The sequence below is a fragment of the Sinohyriopsis cumingii genome, chromosome 5 (assembly GCF_028554795.1).
Source record: "Sinohyriopsis cumingii isolate HCF-2022 chromosome 5, ASM2855479v2, whole genome shotgun sequence".
NCBI lineage: Eukaryota > Metazoa > Mollusca > Bivalvia > Unionida > Unionidae > Sinohyriopsis > Sinohyriopsis cumingii.
The window spans coordinates 60346243-60368029 of NC_142965.1; the positions used below are offsets into that span (position 1 = coordinate 60346243).

The 21787-nt window shown below is 37.7% G+C and overlaps 1 protein-coding gene across 2 annotated transcripts in view; it reads right to left on the reverse strand.

Moving 5' to 3' along the window:
* Window positions 1–5529: 5529 nt before the first annotated feature.
* Window positions 5530–21787, reverse strand: part of LOC149799263 (uncharacterized) — a 75417-nt gene continuing 59159 nt past the window's right edge. For both annotated transcript variants that reach the window (XM_089958571.1, XM_089958572.1), the window contains exons 2-3: window positions 7992–8065; window positions 5530–6711 (exon numbers count right to left, since the gene is read on the reverse strand). In XM_089958571.1, coding sequence (XP_089814697.1) covers window positions 6482–6711; window positions 7992–8055 — 294 coding nt within the window. In that variant the 5' untranslated portion in view covers window positions 8056–8065 and the 3' untranslated portion in view covers window positions 5530–6481. The remainder of the gene's footprint in view (window positions 6712–7991; window positions 8066–21787) is intronic.

Consider the following 21787-nt stretch of genomic DNA (forward strand, 5'->3'; position numbering starts at 1 on the left):
TGTTGTGCCTCTTGGCAACATGTGAGTTTGTGTTAATTTCTATCTAGATCATATTTTGTATTTTTTATGATTTTTTTAAAATATGGTACACATGGCTGAAAATGTGCTTGTTGTGACTAGATAACTCTTACCCCTGTCTAGTTCCAGTAGAGTTATCTCTCTTAAATGCAATGAAGTACCTGGTTATGTCATTGTCAAATTGACAATCTAGCATTGTTCTATATGACAGTGTGTGACATGCATGCCCAAGTAGGACAGAAAGTATATTTATTTCACAAAACATTAGCATTGAGGTATATGGAAAAACAATTGGTACCGTGATACCTAAAGGAAAGAATAGCCTCACAGTGTATCCATAGAAACGCATACATGTGGGCGGCATTTATGAACTATACTAGTTTGATGTAGGAAAACAAATGTGTACTGAACAGTTTTGGCCAAATATTGAAAGTTCTTTAAGAATAAAATGTATGAAATCTTCAGAAAATAGCACAAGTTGGCTTTGGATGGGGACTTTTGATAACTATAGCTATGATAGATATAGGCTTGTGTTACCTGATGCCTTTATGTATGTGCTGTTACCTCCTAGATTGGAATGCATGCAACAAAATAAGTTATGTAAACATAATATAATTGATTTTGGCCAAATATTGGCTATTTTACCTGCAAAAGATGAAAAATCATGTGTACAAAAACAGCTATCTTGTTCTTGTAAGGCATGCCATAAACCAGGATAGAGAACACTCTAAGTACACTTGTAGATAGATCACTTGTACCATGTAGGATGTTCTGGCATGAGTAATTTTTAGGTAATTTATTAAGGATATGGTATTTCTTCCCACTTTGATTTGAATTGTCCTGCTCTAATTGTCCTTTTTTTTTTACACTTTCCTGCTTTGAAATTGTTCATGTAGTTAGTTCAGTTCTCTTGCATTCCCTTTTGTTGAGGTAGCAGTGAATACCAACAAACAAGAACAGTTTCCTTAAGTCAGCATTTGCCATTGGCACTTGTATAAGCCCAATTATAATCTACTATTGACTTTCAATTAATCCTATTTCTTTGTGTCAAGCTGCTCTTGTGGAATTTCCATGTTTGGTCCAACATTACAGAATGATAACCATTTTAGTCACACAGTGCGTATTCATTCCATTCAAATCCACACTGTTCTTGAAACTTTGCATCTCATCACAAGAATCCAAATTGGCATAAGATGATATCTGCATGGTTATGGAAGGCTGCACTCTACATGCTGGCATTGTAGAAAATATGAACTATGCGATATGAAAGAGCTGCGTCATCTTAGAAATTAAAATTACATGACTCTTGAGGTCTCCACTAAATATAGGAGTCTAAATGTTGGGTTCTCACTTTATCAGTAATGTGTTTTGAGATAATTTAATTGCAATGAAGTTAATACAGGTTGTTGATGAACTCATCTATATTACATGGATACTGTATTAGAGGTTACCACACCTTATGTATATCATTCAGTTATCTCCCTTACACCAGTCATAACATTTTAAGGAAATAAAATCTCACATTTTCAGTAACTGGTTATGAAAATAAAGAGAAGATTTGTGAAGTATTATATTAGCCCTCTATCTTGATGCAAATGTAAGTAGAAGCAATTTAATAATTTCTCACAGTAAAGTTTACAAGTTTGAAAACTGATAAGGTATCTTCTGTTTGGATCTGAGATAAGTTTCTCTCTATCTTATGCCAATTATTATTAAATTCTTATGTAGAAGAAATATACTTTATATGTATCTATATTATCTAAATTATTCACCCTTTCATATTAGATGGAAATGAACACAACTTCACTTGAAATTTGGGTACCTGTAAGGGATGTTATAGCACAGTTGCCATTGGGCTGTCCTTGGACCTGTTGGGCCCTGCCCCATATATTTGTCCAAGGTAAGGTCATCAAACTTTCACTTCTCATTTTCAGCATTGCTGATTTTGCCTCCTTTAATTCCTTTATCATAAGCTACCTCTCCCTTTTAGATAAACACTTTCCTCCTGTTTTTAACTCCATTTGATGTGCTATACTTAGTGTTTATATTTGGCATTTTTCTGTATTTTATTCCCCTAAGTTCACCCCCCAATCCAACATAACCACTTAGAGGCTGTGATTTACTATATTTGGTGACTGATTGGCTTATTGAAACAATTTTGTTCACATTACAAAGGAGGAAAGCTTACTATTTGTGTTACAAAGAGGATGGGTAGGTGGACCTTTGTGTCAGGACTGGTGGTTAGTGACCTCTTGTATCTGCAGATAGTGTAAAGTGGTCAAAGCTTATACTTTATAATAAGATTCGGTCATGTCCACCTGTCTCTGATGTTAAGTTCTGCACCTACCAAACAAATATAAATTCCTTTCTTTTAGGTGAATTGTACATTTTGAAGTAGGACAGGTACATACTATTTGGTACATTGACCTTTGACCTAGTTATTACGTAATATGACATAATGTGATTTATCCCATATCACCTATGTGAAGTTCAATAAGTGCTGATAGGAATAAGATACAAGTCATAGTTGAAAGAATTCATTTTATTTCAAAAGATGATTTTGATGGTGAAGCAAAAGTATGAAAACAATAGTTCAAACAGCTCAATGACATTTCTATACACATTCATATAAGACATAGGTTAGTACCTCATCAAATTGTTTTTCACAAGTGAGACTAAGTATATTTGTTACTTATACAGTCCCGAACTATTTCACAGATTATTGGAAAAATTAAGGTTTGCTATAGGTATAACGGTACCAATTGCGCAAGTCCAGGTGGGCGGCGCTTAAGGTGTATGGAACATTGTATTCAGAATTAAAGAACAACACTAGCTGTGATTGGTGCATTATGTAAGAGTTGTACTTTCTGTTTGGCTTAAAAAAATGTTGAGCCTCTTGGCAACATGTGAGTTTGTGTTAATTTCTATCTAGATCATATTTTGTATTTTTTATGATTTTTTTAAAATATGGTACACATGGCTGAAAATGTGCTTGTTGTGACTAGATAACTCTTACCCCTGTCTAGTTCCAGTAGAGTTATCTCTCTTAAATGCAATGGAGTACCTGGTTATGTCATTGTCAAATTGACAATCTAGCATTGTTCTATATGACAGTGTGTGACATGCATGCCCAAGTAGGACAGAAAGTATATTTATTTCACAAAACATTAGCATTGAGGTATATGGAAAAACAATTGGTACCGTGATACCATATACGGGGGCTCGTGTCATTCTGTTTTGTATATCTGCTCAGATCTCTGTTTATTATATCTGTAGGTTTCACACTTTATTTTAATATTTACTCGAGCCAGGCAGCAACAATACCGAGGGCAATCACCCTCAAGATAACGATAGCCAAATAAAGTGGACACCTTGTAAGAAGGTACAACCCCATAATACCACACCACCAGTAGCAATCGCTACATAGGCGTACTTACATCCGTATGATGTGGTGAGGTGATCGAATGGCAAAAGTTCAAACTTTAAGTTTCTATTTGTTCAAAACATGTTTTAAATATTACTTAGTAGAGGTGAGAAGAAAAAAACAACGGTGAAATAGTTACTAGAATTTGTACTGCTTATATCAAAAACTGTTTCAATATACGTCAGCCATTTCAAACTGCGCGACGACAGGTACCGTCGGTCGTACTATGTCTTTGAGTGTTTATTAGCTTTGATATTAGCTTTTGTTTGGTTGCTAGAATGCAAAGTACCATCAAATTAATTTTACAAGAGTGACGTCCCTTGTAAAGACTGATCATCGATATTAAATAAATATTGGGATCCATAAGAAGCCTATTCTGTTTGGAAATATGATGAAAACTTGGTCACACTTCCTGTGCTTGAGACACTGCAGATAACATGCACCCAACATCTTAGTGAACCTATTTTCCTATAATACACATCGGCCTTTAGTTCGGCCCCCTACCCATTATGTTTCCTGCTAGGCACTCCGTGAACGGATTGACTAGAGCTGAGACTGAGCTGGCTAATTACCGTTTATATTGGTTTGACAAATTAGACCGGGAACCAGTACATAATTTATATACTTATTTTCGCACGATCATATTTAATTCGGTACCTTGTCCAGTTTGTTTACTTCTACGCACTCCACGAATGGATTACTAATGCAAGACAGTCGTTACTAGTTAACATCCTGTTATATTGGTTTGCCACATTAGGCCGGTTACTAGAAAAGTATCATCGAGTATTGGTAAGAGTTATTTTTGTCTACTCAAGTTCTCAAGTTAATAGTCTGAATATCAGAGGATTATATATATATGTGTGTGTGTGTGTGTGTGTGTGTGTGTGTATGTATGTATGTATGTATGTCTCTCTCTCTCTCTCTCTCTCTCTCTCTATATATATATATATAGTCTTACATATCGTATGTGTAATTGGAGATTTCGTTTTGTGTTCACGGTGTAAGTTAATTATTTGCAATATCTTCTATTTCGAACGCTGCTGAACCATTTTGGAAACTCAACTTCTTAAAAGATATATGTGTGTGTGTGTGTGTGTGTGTTTTGTAATGGATTTTGTAATTATTAAAATATTTTGTATGTAATTCACGTCATAATTATTTAATCCATTCATTCATCCGACCATTAACCTGTCTGTCCCTCCGTCCATTTATATTTTATATTCCATTACATCATTCTTCTTTTGCATATAGTGATATTGTTGCAACCATTCAGTTTCAGTGTTAATAGAAGATTTCTGCTGCTTTACATCATTCGATTCAGGTGAGAAAAAATAGGAAGTATATTTACTTTTACAATACATTCTAAACCTTACTTCACCTTACAAAAATTAGCGGGAATATACGTATGTCAATTCTAACAATTTTAAAAAAGTAACCAGTAGTATATTGAAAATTGCACGTGCGAGACTGAAACTGCATATGTTTCGGCATGTTCTGTATACATATATCTACATTAATAAATGTTCTAAATGCAATTAAATATGATACATATGGTCTGGTACCTTCTGTGCTTGCACATATTTAAAAACATAAATGGAATTGAGAATCGAACAATACCCGGGGTTCAAATGCCAAGCGTTTTATCTATTTATTTGTACTGTCATGATTGATGTTTGCATAATGAATAATGAATAATGTTATCGTACGTTTTCTTTCATTACTGATTAATCTGAAAAGACTGAATGTAGTTTCGTATAAAGTAGTGATAATCAGTTAGTCAGTAGTTTTACATACATACATACATACATTGCATATAGGTCTACATTCAGAAAACATACAAATACTGATGTATACGCAGATAAACATACATACATACATACATACATACATACATACATACATACATACATACATACATACATATAGATAGTTAGATATATACAAACGCGTGCCTTAGAAAAACGTCCAAACGTCAATCGGTAAAGCACAATGCTGTTAAAATTCATTTTGGGTTGTAGAAGAATATCTGTACGTACACTCCCTTTTTTCATGATAGATATTAAGGAATAAAAAAGGTAATTCCTAAGTCCTTTTAGAAGCCAGATTTTATTTAAAATGTGTTGCACATATCAATGAAAATTTAAATATCCAATAGAGAAGTTTTGATACATTGTATTATCATCAACTGTATGAACATTACTCCAAGTGCTTGTATCTACGTCGGGTCTAAATGCAAACGCATTGACCTTGATCTTCCGGAGCATTATAAACTGACAGAGCCGGTTCTGTACACGTGGATAGGCCTAATCGGTAGAACAAACAGTGTAGAATACGACTTGAGTGTGCTTTATGTTGTTTGAAGTTGGTATGGATATGCATGTGAATATATACGTTACAATTCTGTTTAAGTGTTGATACCGCATGGGTTTTGTGCTTGAATTAATCCAAGAGCACGAACTTTCTGACACTTTATGTCAGTTACGGCTCACAGAAAGGAAGGTATTGGTTCTAGGTCCCAACAGTGCGGCGGTAACACACAAATGTTGCTTTCCTATGGTCTTGGGTTCAATGTACAGTACAGGAAAATGCAATGGTTATTCGTTGCCTAGCGATAGACCAGGGGTTTCTCTCTATTGTTCAGTTTCCATCGCGGCAAAAACAACGCACCTTTTTATTCTGGACAGCGAACAATAAAGTTCATAAAATGGTACCACTTGTACAATCAAAATGCCATGAACTTCAAATGAAATAATAAAAGGAAAGCCTCATAACAGATTAGTTTTCCTTCTTTGCGGTCTTACAGGTTTGTAGAAGTTGTTCGAATAGTTTGTTTTAAAAAGGCTGATTCATTACAAATTATATGGGGTAAAACCACAAAAAATCAGTATCGTTAAAATCATTCACACAGCACAGGTCATCACAAGAGGTAAAAAAATATAAACACGCAGATAGGAAAATAATCACAAAATGCTGTCATAAAGGGCGCCCAATGTTTCGTCGATGACAAAATGAATTATACCGTATAAATAATTTAAAAAATTAAGCCTTCATTTGAACACAGTCGCCCTCGAGATCAATCCCAATTACTTGCTTTCTGTCCGCGTCAAGTTTAAGCTCAAGACAGAGTATGTTTTTTAAAGGGTCCTTATTTTTAGCACAACCTTGAATCTCAACGGGAATCGGATCACCATCTTCTTCCGCAACCAGGTACGTGAAAGCGTTTGGGCCTGTTTGCTTGTGGTTTCTCATCACGCGGTATTCTTTAAATCCTACAAATACAAAATAAGTATATATAATAGTTAGAATTATGTACGTTAGGAAACGTTGCAATTGCTTTAGACATATACATATCAAAATCATAAGAAGAAGAAGAAGAAGAAGCAGAAGAAGAAACAGAAATGCAAACAACAACAACAACAACAAAAAAGATTAAGAGAGGAAGAGGGTGATTGTAAAGCAGGCAAAACTTTACGACAAGCTAGTGCCACTGTATTCGTTTATGAAATCTCTTTACCCCCTTCGCGTTTCTTTCGAATGAGTACGTAAAGTGCGAGAAAAGTCTATCGTATATCAGATGATCTAATGTTTACATGCAAATCATACAATTATTTAGAAGTATGTTAGTGTTATATTATAAATTCAAAAGCTTGAAGGGGAGGGGATAAAAAAAATTGTCCGAGTTATTGGATATTTAAATTTTAAACCAATGACTTCATTAATTTCCTCTGAATATCTACCAAAAACATTTTCGTCAGAATGAACAACAAATTTATTTTCTTTTTTTAGAAAACAAGCATTCCGCCTTTGGTGGCTTTAATCGATAGCTGGTTTTGATAGATTGAGTTATTTAGAAACTGCAATACTATAAAAGGGTTTCATTTTATTTTTATAATGCTGGAGCAGCTATCCCTACATGATTAAAAGCTAAAAAGGTGTATCAACAATGCATTGTGGTGCAGCATATCTGGGTCTATATATTCAAACAGTGATCGGCAATACACACGGTTAAATATGGTATTTTATGGACTGTTTGTTATATCGTAATTGCTATTGTAAAGCGGCCGTTTAAAGACATATTTCAGCTAACGAGTATCCACATAAATGAATAAATTGCATTATGTTACGTAGCAACCAAATAAATTATCTTTTAGCACCAATAGCTCATGCGAATTATATTAATTGTCATGAAATAAAAATTGAATTTCGAATGGAAAAAGACGGGTTAAAATTATTCAAGATGTAGGAATATTGTAGAAATGCAGTGAATGCTCACAAATACAGAAACAAAAGTATAGCTAGCGACATCTTAAAACTGGCAATAATAATTACAGGAGAAAGCACAAATGAATATTAGTATGGCAAATTATAACGACTATTATTTCCATGTTTGGGGTTACAATATACGAATTATCCAGGACTTTGACAAATTGATTTTCATTGGTGTTCATTTGAAATTTACTTTGATTGAATAATGCTCCCCGTCCAGTACTTATTATGCGTGTTATTATAGTACGCAACCATTAAAGTGTTAAAATATAAAATTACTAACCCTCCTTCTTGCTGACTTCTGAAGGTTCCCATTTTTCTGGCAAGAGACTGTCCATAAAATCCATTATGTCAGATCTGAATAAAGAGAAAACAAATTTGTCAAGAATTTACCAAATCATATTTTTAAAGAAGAAAGAGTTTACTTCCATAGATGGAACATCTTTTACAGTGCTTCAACGAAAAAAAAAAGCTTATTGACCCGTGTGATTTTTGTTTCATTTCATAACCGTCTCGGCATTCTTATTTTCCATCAAGAATGATAAGGAAAATCTATTGTATGTATGTATGTATGTATGTATGTATGTATGTATGTATGTATGTATGTATGTATGTATGTATGTATGTATGTATGTGTGTGTGTGTGTGTATGTATGTATGTATGTATGTATGCATGCATGTATATGTATATGTGTGTATGTGTGTATGTATGTATGTATGTATGCATGCATGCATGCATGCATGCATGCAATGATGCATGCATGCATGCATGTATGTATGTATGTGTGTCTGCGTGCGTGCATGCGTATGTGTGTGTGTGTTTCTTTTCGAGGTAAGCAACTTTCCAGAAAATAGAGTTGAAATGATAACCGCCTGGAGCTACATGTAATGAATAGATAGGTATCAGTGTTTTTCATTCAAAGGAGTTGGTTTTGAATAGTTAAAGTTTTTCGTTTTCATTTTATTTAGGTATTGAAATATTGTACGTAATACATACGTTTCTGTATTTATGTATTTATAAATAATAAACATTTATTCTAATGGGTTTTACCCGACCTCCAATATACACTATCTTTATAGCTTGCATTTCTGGCGGTGCAGTGACACTCTGAATTAAACCCTTATAGTGCTTTGATTCATATTACTAGCGTTACAGTAGTCTGGAAGAACGCACACAGGAACTGAAATACAATGATTTTCTTTGTATAATCGAGGAATTAATTATACTGTAAATAACACAATTTTAGAGGACTCAGCGAGCGAAACTCGCGAAAATAGTATGCTTGCTACATTTATGTGGTAAAAATATACATAGAAATAGAAACGGTGACGTCACCTGAGACGGGCAGTTAGGACGTTATATAACAGAGAATATATAGATCCACCATTTCATATACACCACATTCAATAATACCAATATATACATACATGGACTTTAAATTGTTGTTTGAAAGAAATATATGATTAATGTTGTACGTGTAATTTTATTTTAACAAGCTACATCATACACAGAGGTTAATATTTTATTCATGACGCGCAGATTAAAACAATTCGACTTGGGTAACAGAGAGAGAGAGAGAGAGAGAGAGAGTACTACATTTTCAAAAACAAGTAAATAATGATTAAGATTGTACTGTATGCATTGGCAGTTTTAGAAGGAGGCAAAACATGTTTTCTATACCTATGGCAATTTTTTTTTCTTTCCTGTGTTTTCAAATTTTCAAATTATTAAATATTTTGACAATTCATAATTTAGCAGAAGTGTATTATACTAGAAAAGAACCTGGAAAGCTTCCAGCTAATATGTCACTCTCCTTAATGGACCACAAACTTTGTTGGCTCTTGTATTATTAGCCAAGTTTGTGGCAGGTTGAAATGCAGAATATTTGGATTTGTTGACTTCGATTCAGATTGAATAATTAATTATGTTTCTAGTACAAAAAAAAGTTTATGTAGTCTGTTAATTATGTGCTCTTTGACAAATTCTGAAAGAACAGATGTCTCGTCAAATACCTATCACCTAACGGTATAATTAACAATATTTGCCTTTGCTTCATTATTTTACAATCTCATTAGCACTACTACTACTACTAATACTACTACACAGTACTACTACTACTACTACTACTACTACAGCTGCTGCTGCTTCTACAACAACAACTACTACGACGACTACTACTACTACTAATAATAATCACTCTTTTTATCTAAGAGCACGTATCCCCGCACTCACCGGTACCCATCGTGTCCTGAGTAACCGCAGTGGCTCATTGTATGCATATTGTGCCAACTCGCGACTAAAATACTCTAATACTGCAATGCTACAAATAATAAAAATTTAAGTATTTCAATCATTCTGTTAAATACAGCTATTCTGGAAAAAATAATTAGTAAAAGAAGCTTTTTTTTCTTCACATTTTTTTACGACAAAAACTCAACCAGTTTTACATAGATTAAAGTCAACTAACTGTACATTCTTAATTACTTATTACCGTCAATGAAATAATCTGAAAGTGCAAAATAAGTGCTTGTGGGAATCGCCACCAGTTAGATCGTTTGTTTACTGTGTAGCAACGAAATACTCGTGTGAACGAAGTACGTCAAGAAAACAAAATTAACTTCAAAAGTCGGCGATTATTGGACGACATTGCATGACATGTTTTCAATCCGTCTTCCAATATATTGCTGTTAGGAATAAAGTTCTGATGTGTATGAAAAATGCCCGTTCCTACCCCAAAGCAGAAAAATGTCGGAGCGAAAATGCTAAGCTTTCAACCAAAACTGGCTGGTGGCCATAATACGCAGAGAAACAGTAATAACCTGTTCGTCAGTGGTCATTGATCATAGATAATGCAAAGAATGACAGATGGAACATGTTGTGAAGAGCTAGATAAAATGTTGAGCTATGTGCTTACAGTAAAATATGTATTTGTATTACATCAAAGGCATACATACTCGTTGTACGTTTGTTCAATAATGATTACTTCTTACATTCTCCAGAAAAATAAACATCTGGTAATACATGTTACAATAGCCTTTCATATATATATATATATATATATATATATATATATATATATATATATATATATATATATATATATATATATATATATATATATATATATATATATGTATGTGTGTGTGTGTGTGTGTGTCTGTGTCTGTGTGTGTCTCTGTGTATGTGTGTGTGTGTCTGTGTGTGTTCTTAATATAGGCAAATTAGGTCCTCTTAGAAAGCAAAAATTTTGCATGTCTACTTTTTTCTCGCTTGCATCAGTTACTTTAGCCTTTTAAGACAACCAACGCCATGATTATTTTGAAACACTTGTCTCTGTTGATTTGATATACTTCCATTGTGTAGATGAATGACACGGAAGCAACCACGGATAGACCCGAACGTGTGTAGATGAATGACACGGAAGCAACCACGGATCGACCCGAACGTGTGTAGATGAATGACACAGCAGCAACCACGGATCGACCCGAACGTGTGTAAATGAATGACACGGAAGCAACCACGGATCGACCCGAACGTGTGTAGATGAATGACACGGAAGCAACCACGGATCGACCCGAACGTGTGTAGATGAATGACATGGAAGCAAACACGGATCGACCCGAACGTGTGTAGATGAATGACACGGAAGCAACCACGGATCGACCCGAACGTGTGTAGATGAATGACACGGAAGCAAACACGGATCGACCCGAACGTGTGCAGATGAATGACACGGAAGCAACCACGGATCGACCCGAACGTGTGTAGATGAATGACACGGAAGCAACCACGGATCGACCCGAACGTGTGTAGATGAATGACACGGACGCAAACACGGATCGACCCGAACGTGTGTAGATGAATGACACGGACGCAAACACGGATCGACCCGAACGTGTGTAGATGAATGACACAGAAGCAAACACGGATCGACCCGAACGTGTGTAGATGAATGACACGGAAGCAAACACGGATCGACCCGAACGTGTGTAGATGAATGACACGGAAGCAACCACGGATCGACCCGAACGTGATTTACAACAGTCTGACTTGGCATGAGAAGAAGTAAAATAACACATTTTAACATCAAATATATTTTATTGCTCTAAAATTGTTTTCAAATATTTTCTTCTTTTCTGTATAGGACTTGGCGCTTCTAACAGTCTGGGTACATGGCAGATATTGTCCGTAAATAAGAAATATCTGAAAACCTTAAAGAAATCCAGTGGTGCAAATAATTGTATGCATCACTTGGTTAGCCATACCTGTGGGGTTTTTATTTGTGATTATATATCTTACTGAGTGAAAAATGCAGATTGCTGATTATTTGGTCGTTTATGTTGACCATCTAGATTATATGACTCTTTGTATATTTCATAAAGGTGTACATCTGACATCTGACTGTTCATCTAGTTTAACGAGGTAGTTCATTCTGTGTTTCTATGCTGTTAATAACTATACTCTCCGTTTTTTGCTTTGTTCATTCGTTAACAAGGAACTGCCTAAATGAATAAACAAGATGACTGACTAAATAAAGGACTTGACTTTCTGAATGAATGAATTCAGTCACATTCTGAGTCACGCATATTTTCTCAGTAATATATAACTTGGCATCGCCTTGTTTTTGTTATACATTGCCCACTTGCATATTTAAAGAAATAACTAGAATAGTTCTTTTTTGGGGGAGGGGTAACATACGAAACTACATTCTCAACGAAAGTATTGAGAGAGAGAGAGAGAGAGAGAGAGAGAGAATGCTATTAAAAGTTTCATTGTTGCAAACCATCATATGCTGACACAAACAGTTTTATTTGACCGTTTACATGCAGTGATAAGAAGATATGTCCAGAATAACACAAATGACGTTTGGTATCCGACTTAATTCTTAGTTTGTAGAAAGAGTCAAATAAAAACAGTTTCACGAGTCTCTGTTTCCTCAACAGCAACTTATAACAATGACTGCAGACTTTATTTTGACTACTGGGGTATTTGTTTAAGAGCACCAAGCATAAAATATCAGTCCGCACAAAGCAAAATATTCAGAATATTGAAAACCAAGATCGTACAAACCAAAGTAACCATGAAATATAATTATTTTGACCATTAAGAGAGACATCTAGGCTAACTTCACTGACAAATTTATGGACGCAACAAAGATAGCGTGCGTAGCAATGACGTAAAATTGCATGATTCACTGTGATTCGTTCATGATCACTACCCTCAGGGGATTTATACTGAATTGTTATCAAGAGCGAGGTTCCAGGCGTTTCTGGCGAGATCTTAGCCTGAGACGAACAAAAATCTTAAATAACACGAGCCCGGCAAGGACGAAAACAGGTTGTTTTTTTTTAATAAAAAAAATGTAAATATTTGATGTTTTACGCTGAAATAGTTGTTTTATTCAGGACAAACACTTGTGTGGTTATTTTCAGAATTTGTAGAGGTGGTGAATTTTTTAAAAAGCTTTTGGCGAAAAGCAATCATTTTTTTCATCTGTCGCCACCTTTTCTATTCGCACAGAAATTAATAATGCATGTATGTAATACACATATCTTAGTAAATTATTCATACCAAAGACAAGCACGGGGCAGATGAAAGGTAATGGGAAATAAAAACACTTGGGTTTGACGAAACCCTTGAAAATAATCTTCCACCAATTAAGCTTAAAAAAGTCTTGGTCGTCGTAATGGTTTGTTTTGCACTTTTCCACGCGATTTTTCTATGGTGTTCACAAAACAAACTTGGTATAGCCAGTCCACACATAGTTAGGAGGCACACACATACTGTAATCAATATGATTCTATTTTTTTTAATAGAAAAACTCTAATAAGTTTCATTAAAAAATATTTTTAAATCTTTAAAATCTCTGAAACTCTCTCTGTTGGTTGGTCTGGCAGCAGACAAAGTGACCAAAAGAGAAACATAGGAATGGAAAATACAAACATGACTTTATTGCAAAATTTCTCCCAATCCCCACCGGTACACACACACACACACACACACACACACACACAAACACACACACACACACACACACACACACACACACACATACGAAAAGTGAATGGTTCTAACTATAGTAGTAATAAGGGATACCCTACGGACAATGGGAATTAGCATTACAGAACCCCTTGGGACAATCTACGGACAAGGGGAATTTAACATGGCGAAAAATCGTGGGACAATCTACGGACAAGGGGAATTTAACATGGGAATAAATCGTGGGACAATCTACGGACAAGGGGAATTTAACATGGGAATAAATCGTGGGACAATCTACGGACAAGGGGAATTTAACATGGGATTTTTTAAAATTTTTTTTAAAAAAAGGGGTAGGCAATTCAAAGACTATCTCTTTTCGAGAAATATGGCTGGCCCTGAAAAGGGCCTTTGGGTTTTCTTCTTCTTCTTCTTCTTCTTCTTCTAATTTCTTCTTTTCCTCCACCAACTTCTTATTTTATCTCCTACACTCTTCTTCTCTTTCTTTTTTTTCTTCTCCTCCTCCTCTTCTTTCTTCTTCTCTTCCTCCTCTTCTTTCTTCCTCTTTTCATTTTCTTCTTCTTTTTCAATTTTTTCGTTCCATTCTCTCATCCTTATCCTTTCCTCTTCATCCTCCTTTTCCTCCTTTATTTCTTTCAACAGATCACTGATGATTACCTTCATTTTTCGTAAATTGTTTATCTCCATCTTCACTCTATGGGGACTATATGAGTAGTGATCCTCGTTTAGGTTAACCAACATTTGCTCAAACATTCCTAAATTGTCCATGACGTTTTGCAATTTTTCCATTTTGTTAAGGTGGTTTGAAGCCATCTTCTTTTTTTATTCTTTGCAGAATGGTTTGAACCACGAAAACTGTGGGTTCTTATACAAAAAGCGCGGACGTGATGGAAAACATCCCCCTAAAAAACATAAAATGGATCTTACCTAGATCATGACCCAATAACGCGCGTACGTGAAGGAAAACATCCCCTACTTTTTCATTTCATATAATATAACCCCAACTATACTCTTCACATGCGCTAAGAAACACTAAAAAACCTATAATCTACTATTCACAGAAACATACCTGAGCTCTTACAAACACAAACACACAAACACATACGCTAAGAAACAATAAACAAATCCATAATCTACTATCCTCACAATCGTACGTGAGCGGGTACAAACACAAACACACAAACACATACCCTCACATTTTTTAAAAAGAGTTAGTGTTTATATTCACACTACTCTACTTACTCACATTGGCAAATGGATCGTTATTTCTTTTCTAGAGTATTGGGTAGCCCTGAAAAGGGCTGTTTTTTTCAACTCCAGATGCACCTATCTAATGGTTGCACCTTCCAGGTCTGGCGCCACACACACATCTTCTTCCCCAGTCTTCTTTCACCTTTCTTCTGGGGAGTGCAGAGGCGGGATGATTTGCTTCAGCACCCCAATCCTCTGTCTCTTGTATCTTATAAGTCATCCTCTCTCCTATTTTCTTTTCCTCTTCTTCCCTCTCTCTTCTCTCCTCCTCTTCCTTCTTTATTTTTGCTTCTTCTACTATAGCCTCCGCGGACAGTTCGTTTACTATGCGCCTGGCATATTCCAGGTGCATCTGGAGTTCTAGCAGCTTCACAATCCTTGTATTCATTGTCTTGCTGTTAACAGGTCGACGATGGGCCCAACTGACGATTAGTTTTTAATTTATACTGAAAGCGCGGACGTGATGGAAAACATCCCCCTAATAACATAAAATTCATCTTACCTAGATCATGACCAAAATCAACAACAACGCGCGGACCTAAAAGAAACACTCACTCACTTTTTATGCTACCCATCACTATTTTAAAAATTTTTTATAAATCACTTCAATCCAATCTAACCCCTAATATACACCCCAAACACTAAGAAAAGATATCATTTTAATCTACTATCTCCACCAACTTACTTGAGCTCTTACCAACACAAACACACCAACACATACACTTCCACTATTAATAAAGAGTTAGTGTTTATTTTCACACTACTCTACCTATACGCATTGGCAAATTAATAGTTATTTCTTTTCTAGAGTATTGGGTAGCCCTGAAAAGGGCTGTTTTTTGTTTTGCTATGGCATTCTTTTTTAGTTTCTAAGAATGCGATGTCCTCTGATTATAGACTTTCTGGCAATAGGTCTGCTTCTTCGGAAAGAGAAGAAGAACTCTTTGGTGTCGATACGGCAATCGACAAAGCCTCTGTCAGCTTCAGGTTGCTGCTGCTGTTGTTGTTCTTGTTGCTGTTGTTGCTGCTGTCTCTGAAGTCTGTACTTCTCTGTCCATTCTTCTTTTTCCCTGTTCACTTCTTCTCTGAAGAGCTCTTCTATTAGGTCTTCAGTGATTTTTAACATTCTCACATTTTCTATTTCTTCTGGCTTCGGTATCAGACTGTGTCTGACCCTATGCAAATTCACGTAGGCTTCGTTGAGCTTAGCTAGTTTGGAGCACATCTTCGTAGGAGGATGAGTCGACAATGGATGGTTAGACTGGGAACAAACCGGTTCTTAAAGTGAAAGCGCGGACGTGAAGGAAAACATCCCCACACGGTTTTCGAGCCGCAACGTTCATGAGAGGGATAGTAAGAAATGAAAGAGCATCAATCCAACATTCTTATAGCTAAACAAAAGACAAAGGCATTTTTTTCAAAACACAACATTTTTTATTCAAAAATCACTTAACACTAAACAACAACATTTTTAACAATAATCCAACACTATAACATCAAACAAATTTTTTTCAAATCACCAACATTTTTTTCTCAAATAACAATCTACTTTAAACAGGGCTGACAACGTTGTGAATGAAATTGTGATTTCCACTGTTGGAAATCATTAGGCCATTGATGGACACTACGTTTCCTAGCTTGAGACAAAAGATAAGCATAATGGTCACAAAACCATCGATCTACTTTCACATCGTTTCTAGCAGAAGAACGAGGATCGAAATGAGTCACTAAATGTTCTAAGGAATAGCCCAGGCTGCGATGATGCAGAAAATACACGCAGTACTGTCCACACACCAAGGAATCTGTGCCTTGTAATTTCACATTATTGAATCGGGTGGTTTGAGCATTTCTTCTCATAAAGTCGATGATATCGTCTTCCAAAGGGGGCAATCCGTACGAATCGAAATATTCCACACATCCTTCTTGAGGAAAGTAGACGGCTACCCAGTGGGTTCCTGGGAGATGACTGTCGTCCGTGTTGATCACGTAAGCTTGATGGTCTTTAGGTTTGCGATGAGGGAGTTCATCTTTAGCACAGACGACAGGATTCCAAGAAGCCGTATACGAACTGTGGTTCAAAAGGTAATAAAGTTCCCAGGTATCCATTGATTTGTGTTTTTTCTTCTTCTTCTTCACAGGTAATAATAAGTCATCAATTCGATCCTGACTTTTTGCTTGAAAATGTCTGACGAATAAACGGTGATTCGTTCTGTTTCCTCACTCTGATTTAGGAGAGCTTCGATACGATGGATCTCTTGAGTGGTTAATGGTGGACAAGAATGTTCACGCAAGTCTTTATACCACTGGTGCAACACGTCTTTGTTCGAGATGAGACTCCAAGCTTCGTCCAGATACTCGTCCAATTTTTCTTCTTGGCTCAACATCAGGCATTTATCGTGTTGAATTTGACTGGGATGATCGTTTTGACATCCATAACAATTTTTCTTGATCAATTCCGTCATTTTGTCGACCAAGTGTTTGGCAAAACAGGAGACTAAATGGGCTTCTTGTTCTGGCCATCTTGACTTCATCATGATCACTTCTTCTTCCACAGTCTCCTCACATTTCATGTCCAAAGTTTCTCCACTTTGTAAAGAGGGATAACAGTCTTCCATGGTTTCTAGTAATCCAGAATGACTTCTCTCAAACTGTTGATTTCTATGGTATTGTCGAATTCTGCATACAGAATGACGTTCACCGTTTCATCAGGGATTCGGTCTTTAAACTGAATTTCCACACGAATCTGGCCGGATTTTATAGGGTGGAAATGTCCCTCGTCGCTGCCTTGGTCAGGAGTGAAATCGAAAGCCCACAAAGCATAGCCTCCTGCGTAATCCTCGTACGTAATACCGTGACTGGTGTTGGTTCCTAACTGGCCGGTGGCTTCGTACAGGGACAAGTACGATCTCAAGTAATTCTTCTTCTCAAAGTCAGGTTCGAAAGGTCGGGTACACAAGGTCTTGCCATCGCGACTGACTTCGATCTTGGACACGCCAAAGTGTTGAAAGTTGAAAGGATTTTTACCCAAATCTCCGTTGAAGGCTGTATTTTCGACGATACCAACGATCAAACGTTTGGGTAGCTGTCCTTGAAACAAATGATCTTCGATCATGGATCGTTGTCCCTTGGGAATGGTGAAGGTTTTCACTTCCACGCGTCGGATCGGATACTTAGCGGTCGTTCTGCTCAACGTCTGACTGATGTCGTTACCCACTTTAGGTAACACTTCTACGCGTCGTACGTAGAGCCTGGCTTCCTCGATGACAGTTTTGCAAGCAGTTTTACCTATCAAATGGAAAGCGGTACTGCTACGATTCAGTCTCAGGCGGACATTCACCCCGTTCAGCAAATACTTCTCTTGCAACCACATGTCCAAATGCAAACGATCCATCAGTTCTAAACTATCTCCACTTTTGATTCTGTTTCTTCGTTCTATAAATCCATCATTTGTTGATTTAGTTTTATCCTTTGTATCAATTTCGAATTCTTCAAACTGGCCTGCTTCGTCAGCTTCCCATAGCACACAGGCATTGAGATGAGTGTTCTTGGTATCTATTCCGTACGTCAAGAGATTTTCCAGGTACGCTCGATAAGGGTAAGTATCCATGCTGCTGCTGACCAGTTTGTTGTTCAAGTACAAGTCCACTCCGCTAAACAAGGAATGCATGAAATTGTTGACGGGAGCTATTACCTCATCGCCATCTAGGGTCGAATTGTCCTCATCGACAACTTTGACTTTCAAGTACAAGTAACTGCTATTCAGATCGATGTAATCTTCGGGCTGTCCTTTGATTTCAAACTCGATGGGAGCTGAGGCTGTCAATGAGGAGACGGGATGAAATTCCACCCATTGGGATTCTTGCATCGTCATCATGGTGGGGGGCATGGCAAACAGATCCAGTTCCGTCTTGGAACAAGCGCAAGATTCTCGGTGCATCATTTTTTTGTCTCTTTTCTCAATAATCGAAAACGTCTAAGTCTCGAACGGTTCTTCTTTTCTTGGCCTTTCTCGCTTGAAGTCTGGTGAAAGGGTGTTTTCTTCGTCGTCGTCTTTTTCTGCCTTGTCCTTGCTGAATGCCTGATTCGGTAGCGTGCAGGGCATTTATAGGTGTGTCTCGTCGGCCCAAAATGTCTTTGCCCGTTTGCAGCAAGACATTTTTGCCTGCCCTCATGAAGGCTTCTTTAGGGTTTTGTTTGTCAATGATGACATTTTGGAGAAATTCTTTGCCTTGCGTCAGTGCCGCATCTTTCAAAGCGTGCAATCCGCGTGTCACCATCGGTTTCAACACTGGGGCCACCGAACGAAAGGCCGATTTTAACATGTCTCCTAAACCGTGTCCTCGCTGTCGAGCAACCCCTTGGTACACTGGATACATGACTTACTTACGAGTCGTGAGAGAACCGTTTTCGAAAATGGAGTTTCACCGTGACTTTTCCTTTGGTGAATGGAATATTTTGTCCCAAATCTCCTTTTATAGCAATGTTGACCGTGTCCAAATACGACTTGCTGACAGGCAAATAGTGAGGATGGACAAATTCGCGGTGGACGTGGTAAGTGTTTCCACCTTCCTGGTCACTGACCGTGGTATTATCCACTTTGAAAGGAATGACACGCAGTAACGGTACAGAGGTGTGTCCCACCACGTTATACTCCACCACATCGGAGTACACGAACATTAAATTCAGTCCTTGATTCAGTTCTATAGGGAATCTAAAAAACTTGTAAAATTCCGTATTGCTGTTGATCTTCGGATTAAAATTTGGAGCCATGTTTGTGTCTCCACCTAAAATATCAAACAAGTCACGATTGAAACTGATGGACATCGTTTGGGTATCCTGAAATTTCATCAGTAAGCGACGAGCCACTTTATGGTACTCCAGGGTGACACTTTTTTTGGTTCTGTTCAGGGCTTTGGCAAAGGCGAACTCGAACCTGTCCGCAATAGTGTCCACCAAATGTTGGCCACTAAAATAAAACCCTGGTGGAATTTTCACGGTGTAGATTTTGAAGGCTGGATTGCTGGTGGATGTTGTTGTGATCCCTGAAAACCCGATGTCAGTCATGGCTTCTTGTAATTGTTGGTTCAGGATTTCGACCTCAAAAAAGTTTTGAGTTTCAGTGATGTTTTTGATTTGTGTAGGGTGAATCATTTCTACTAAAGCCACTTCCCAATGGGCTTCGTGATCTAAGGGGATGGCTTGAGGTAATTTGGCCGTGTAACAGCACAACGTGTTCTTGGGAAACACCTCCATGGAACTGTCACTGGGTAAGGTTAAGTAAAATTGGTTTTGGTGACTCATAATTCCAGAGTTCTGTGGCTGTCCGAGGGGTTATTAATGGATGTCAGAGGCGTGTCTCCGCCCAAAATGGGGTTCTGATTGTGGTTGTTGTTGGAGTGGTGACTGGCACTGGACACAACGTTCCCGTTCGAGGAGAATTTCAGGGAGGGATTGGGAAGCAGGTAACCGATGCAACTGCTCAATAAAATGGTCCACAATTGTTTGTCTCCTTGTTGCAAACTCAAATTGGCAATGGCTGCCCCGATGACACAATACACCACGAAGATTTGGCAGAAAAAGACGATTTGCGTTTTAGGCACACGTTCTCCACACCACACCCACAAGGGTTGTTTTTGTAAATCTTGCACAGAAGAACTAGGGGAAGAAGGACTGATTGACGTAGTTGCGTCTGCTGCTGTGTGAAAGGGCATGATGGTCACTTCTTCTTTTTATAGTCGATGACTTGCGAAGCGTCGATCCAAGAATCGAAACTGGGTGGATATCCTTTCCAACGTACTTTGACTTCTTTGACACGTCGTTTGCCCACTTTACGGGTTCTGCGTTCGAGAATGCTTTCGATGTCGTACACGTCGTCTTCTTTTTTGGTGACACGTTGTAACTCGGGCAAATAAAACGTTCCTTTGAGTACTTCTCCGTTCATGTCTTCCAATTTATAGACGGCAGGATGACGGCCATGCACTCGTCCAGTGACGCGAAACAATTCGGTCGTCCAGTTAGGTAAGTAACCTTTGTCGAAAGTGCGTTTGGTTTTGCCAATGCGCACCCAATCTCCTACGGTCAACTCTCCACTTTTCTCGGGGACAGCCCTCGTCGGGGACGTACCGAACAGGCGCTCGAACACCAGCACTTCGTTGTCGGGAGTCACGTCTTGCGGGGCACGTCCGATGCTTCGATGGTAAGATTGGTTGTACGCTTGCACCAGGTGCGGTAAGATGTCGATGTACTTCAGAGTGTGGTGATGCGTAAAATATTTCCACATGCGTTCTTTCAAAGTGCGTTGAAAACGTTCCACGATGCTGGCTTTGGTTTCGGGATTCTCGGTGGTAAAAAAATGAATGTCACGTTTCTTTAATTCTTTTTGGAAAGCTTGGTTCAGAAATTCGGTGCCTTTGTCCGTTTGCCATCGAAGAGGGTGACGACCGCTTTGTTTCAACACCCGTTGCAGGGCTTGCACTAACTCGCTGCTCGATTTGGAAGTCAAGGGTACGACCCAAGCAAATTTGGAAAAGACGTCGATGACACAAAACAAATATTTGTAGCCACGATTGTAGCTGGCCAAATGAGAGACATCGGCTAAATCGGCTTGCCATTGATGATCGATGCCTTCCACTCGGGTGCGACTTCTGGCAAACTTGCGTCGAATGGGTTTGTGTAAAGTGTAGGTAGCTTGTTCTTGTAACCATCGTTGCACTTGAGGTAAACGGAGACTTTTCAGTCGAGTTTTGGCAGCACGATACAATTTTTGAACTCCTGCGTAACCTGCAGGATGGGAGGGATCGTAGTAAATGCTGGCTAAGACTTTTTCC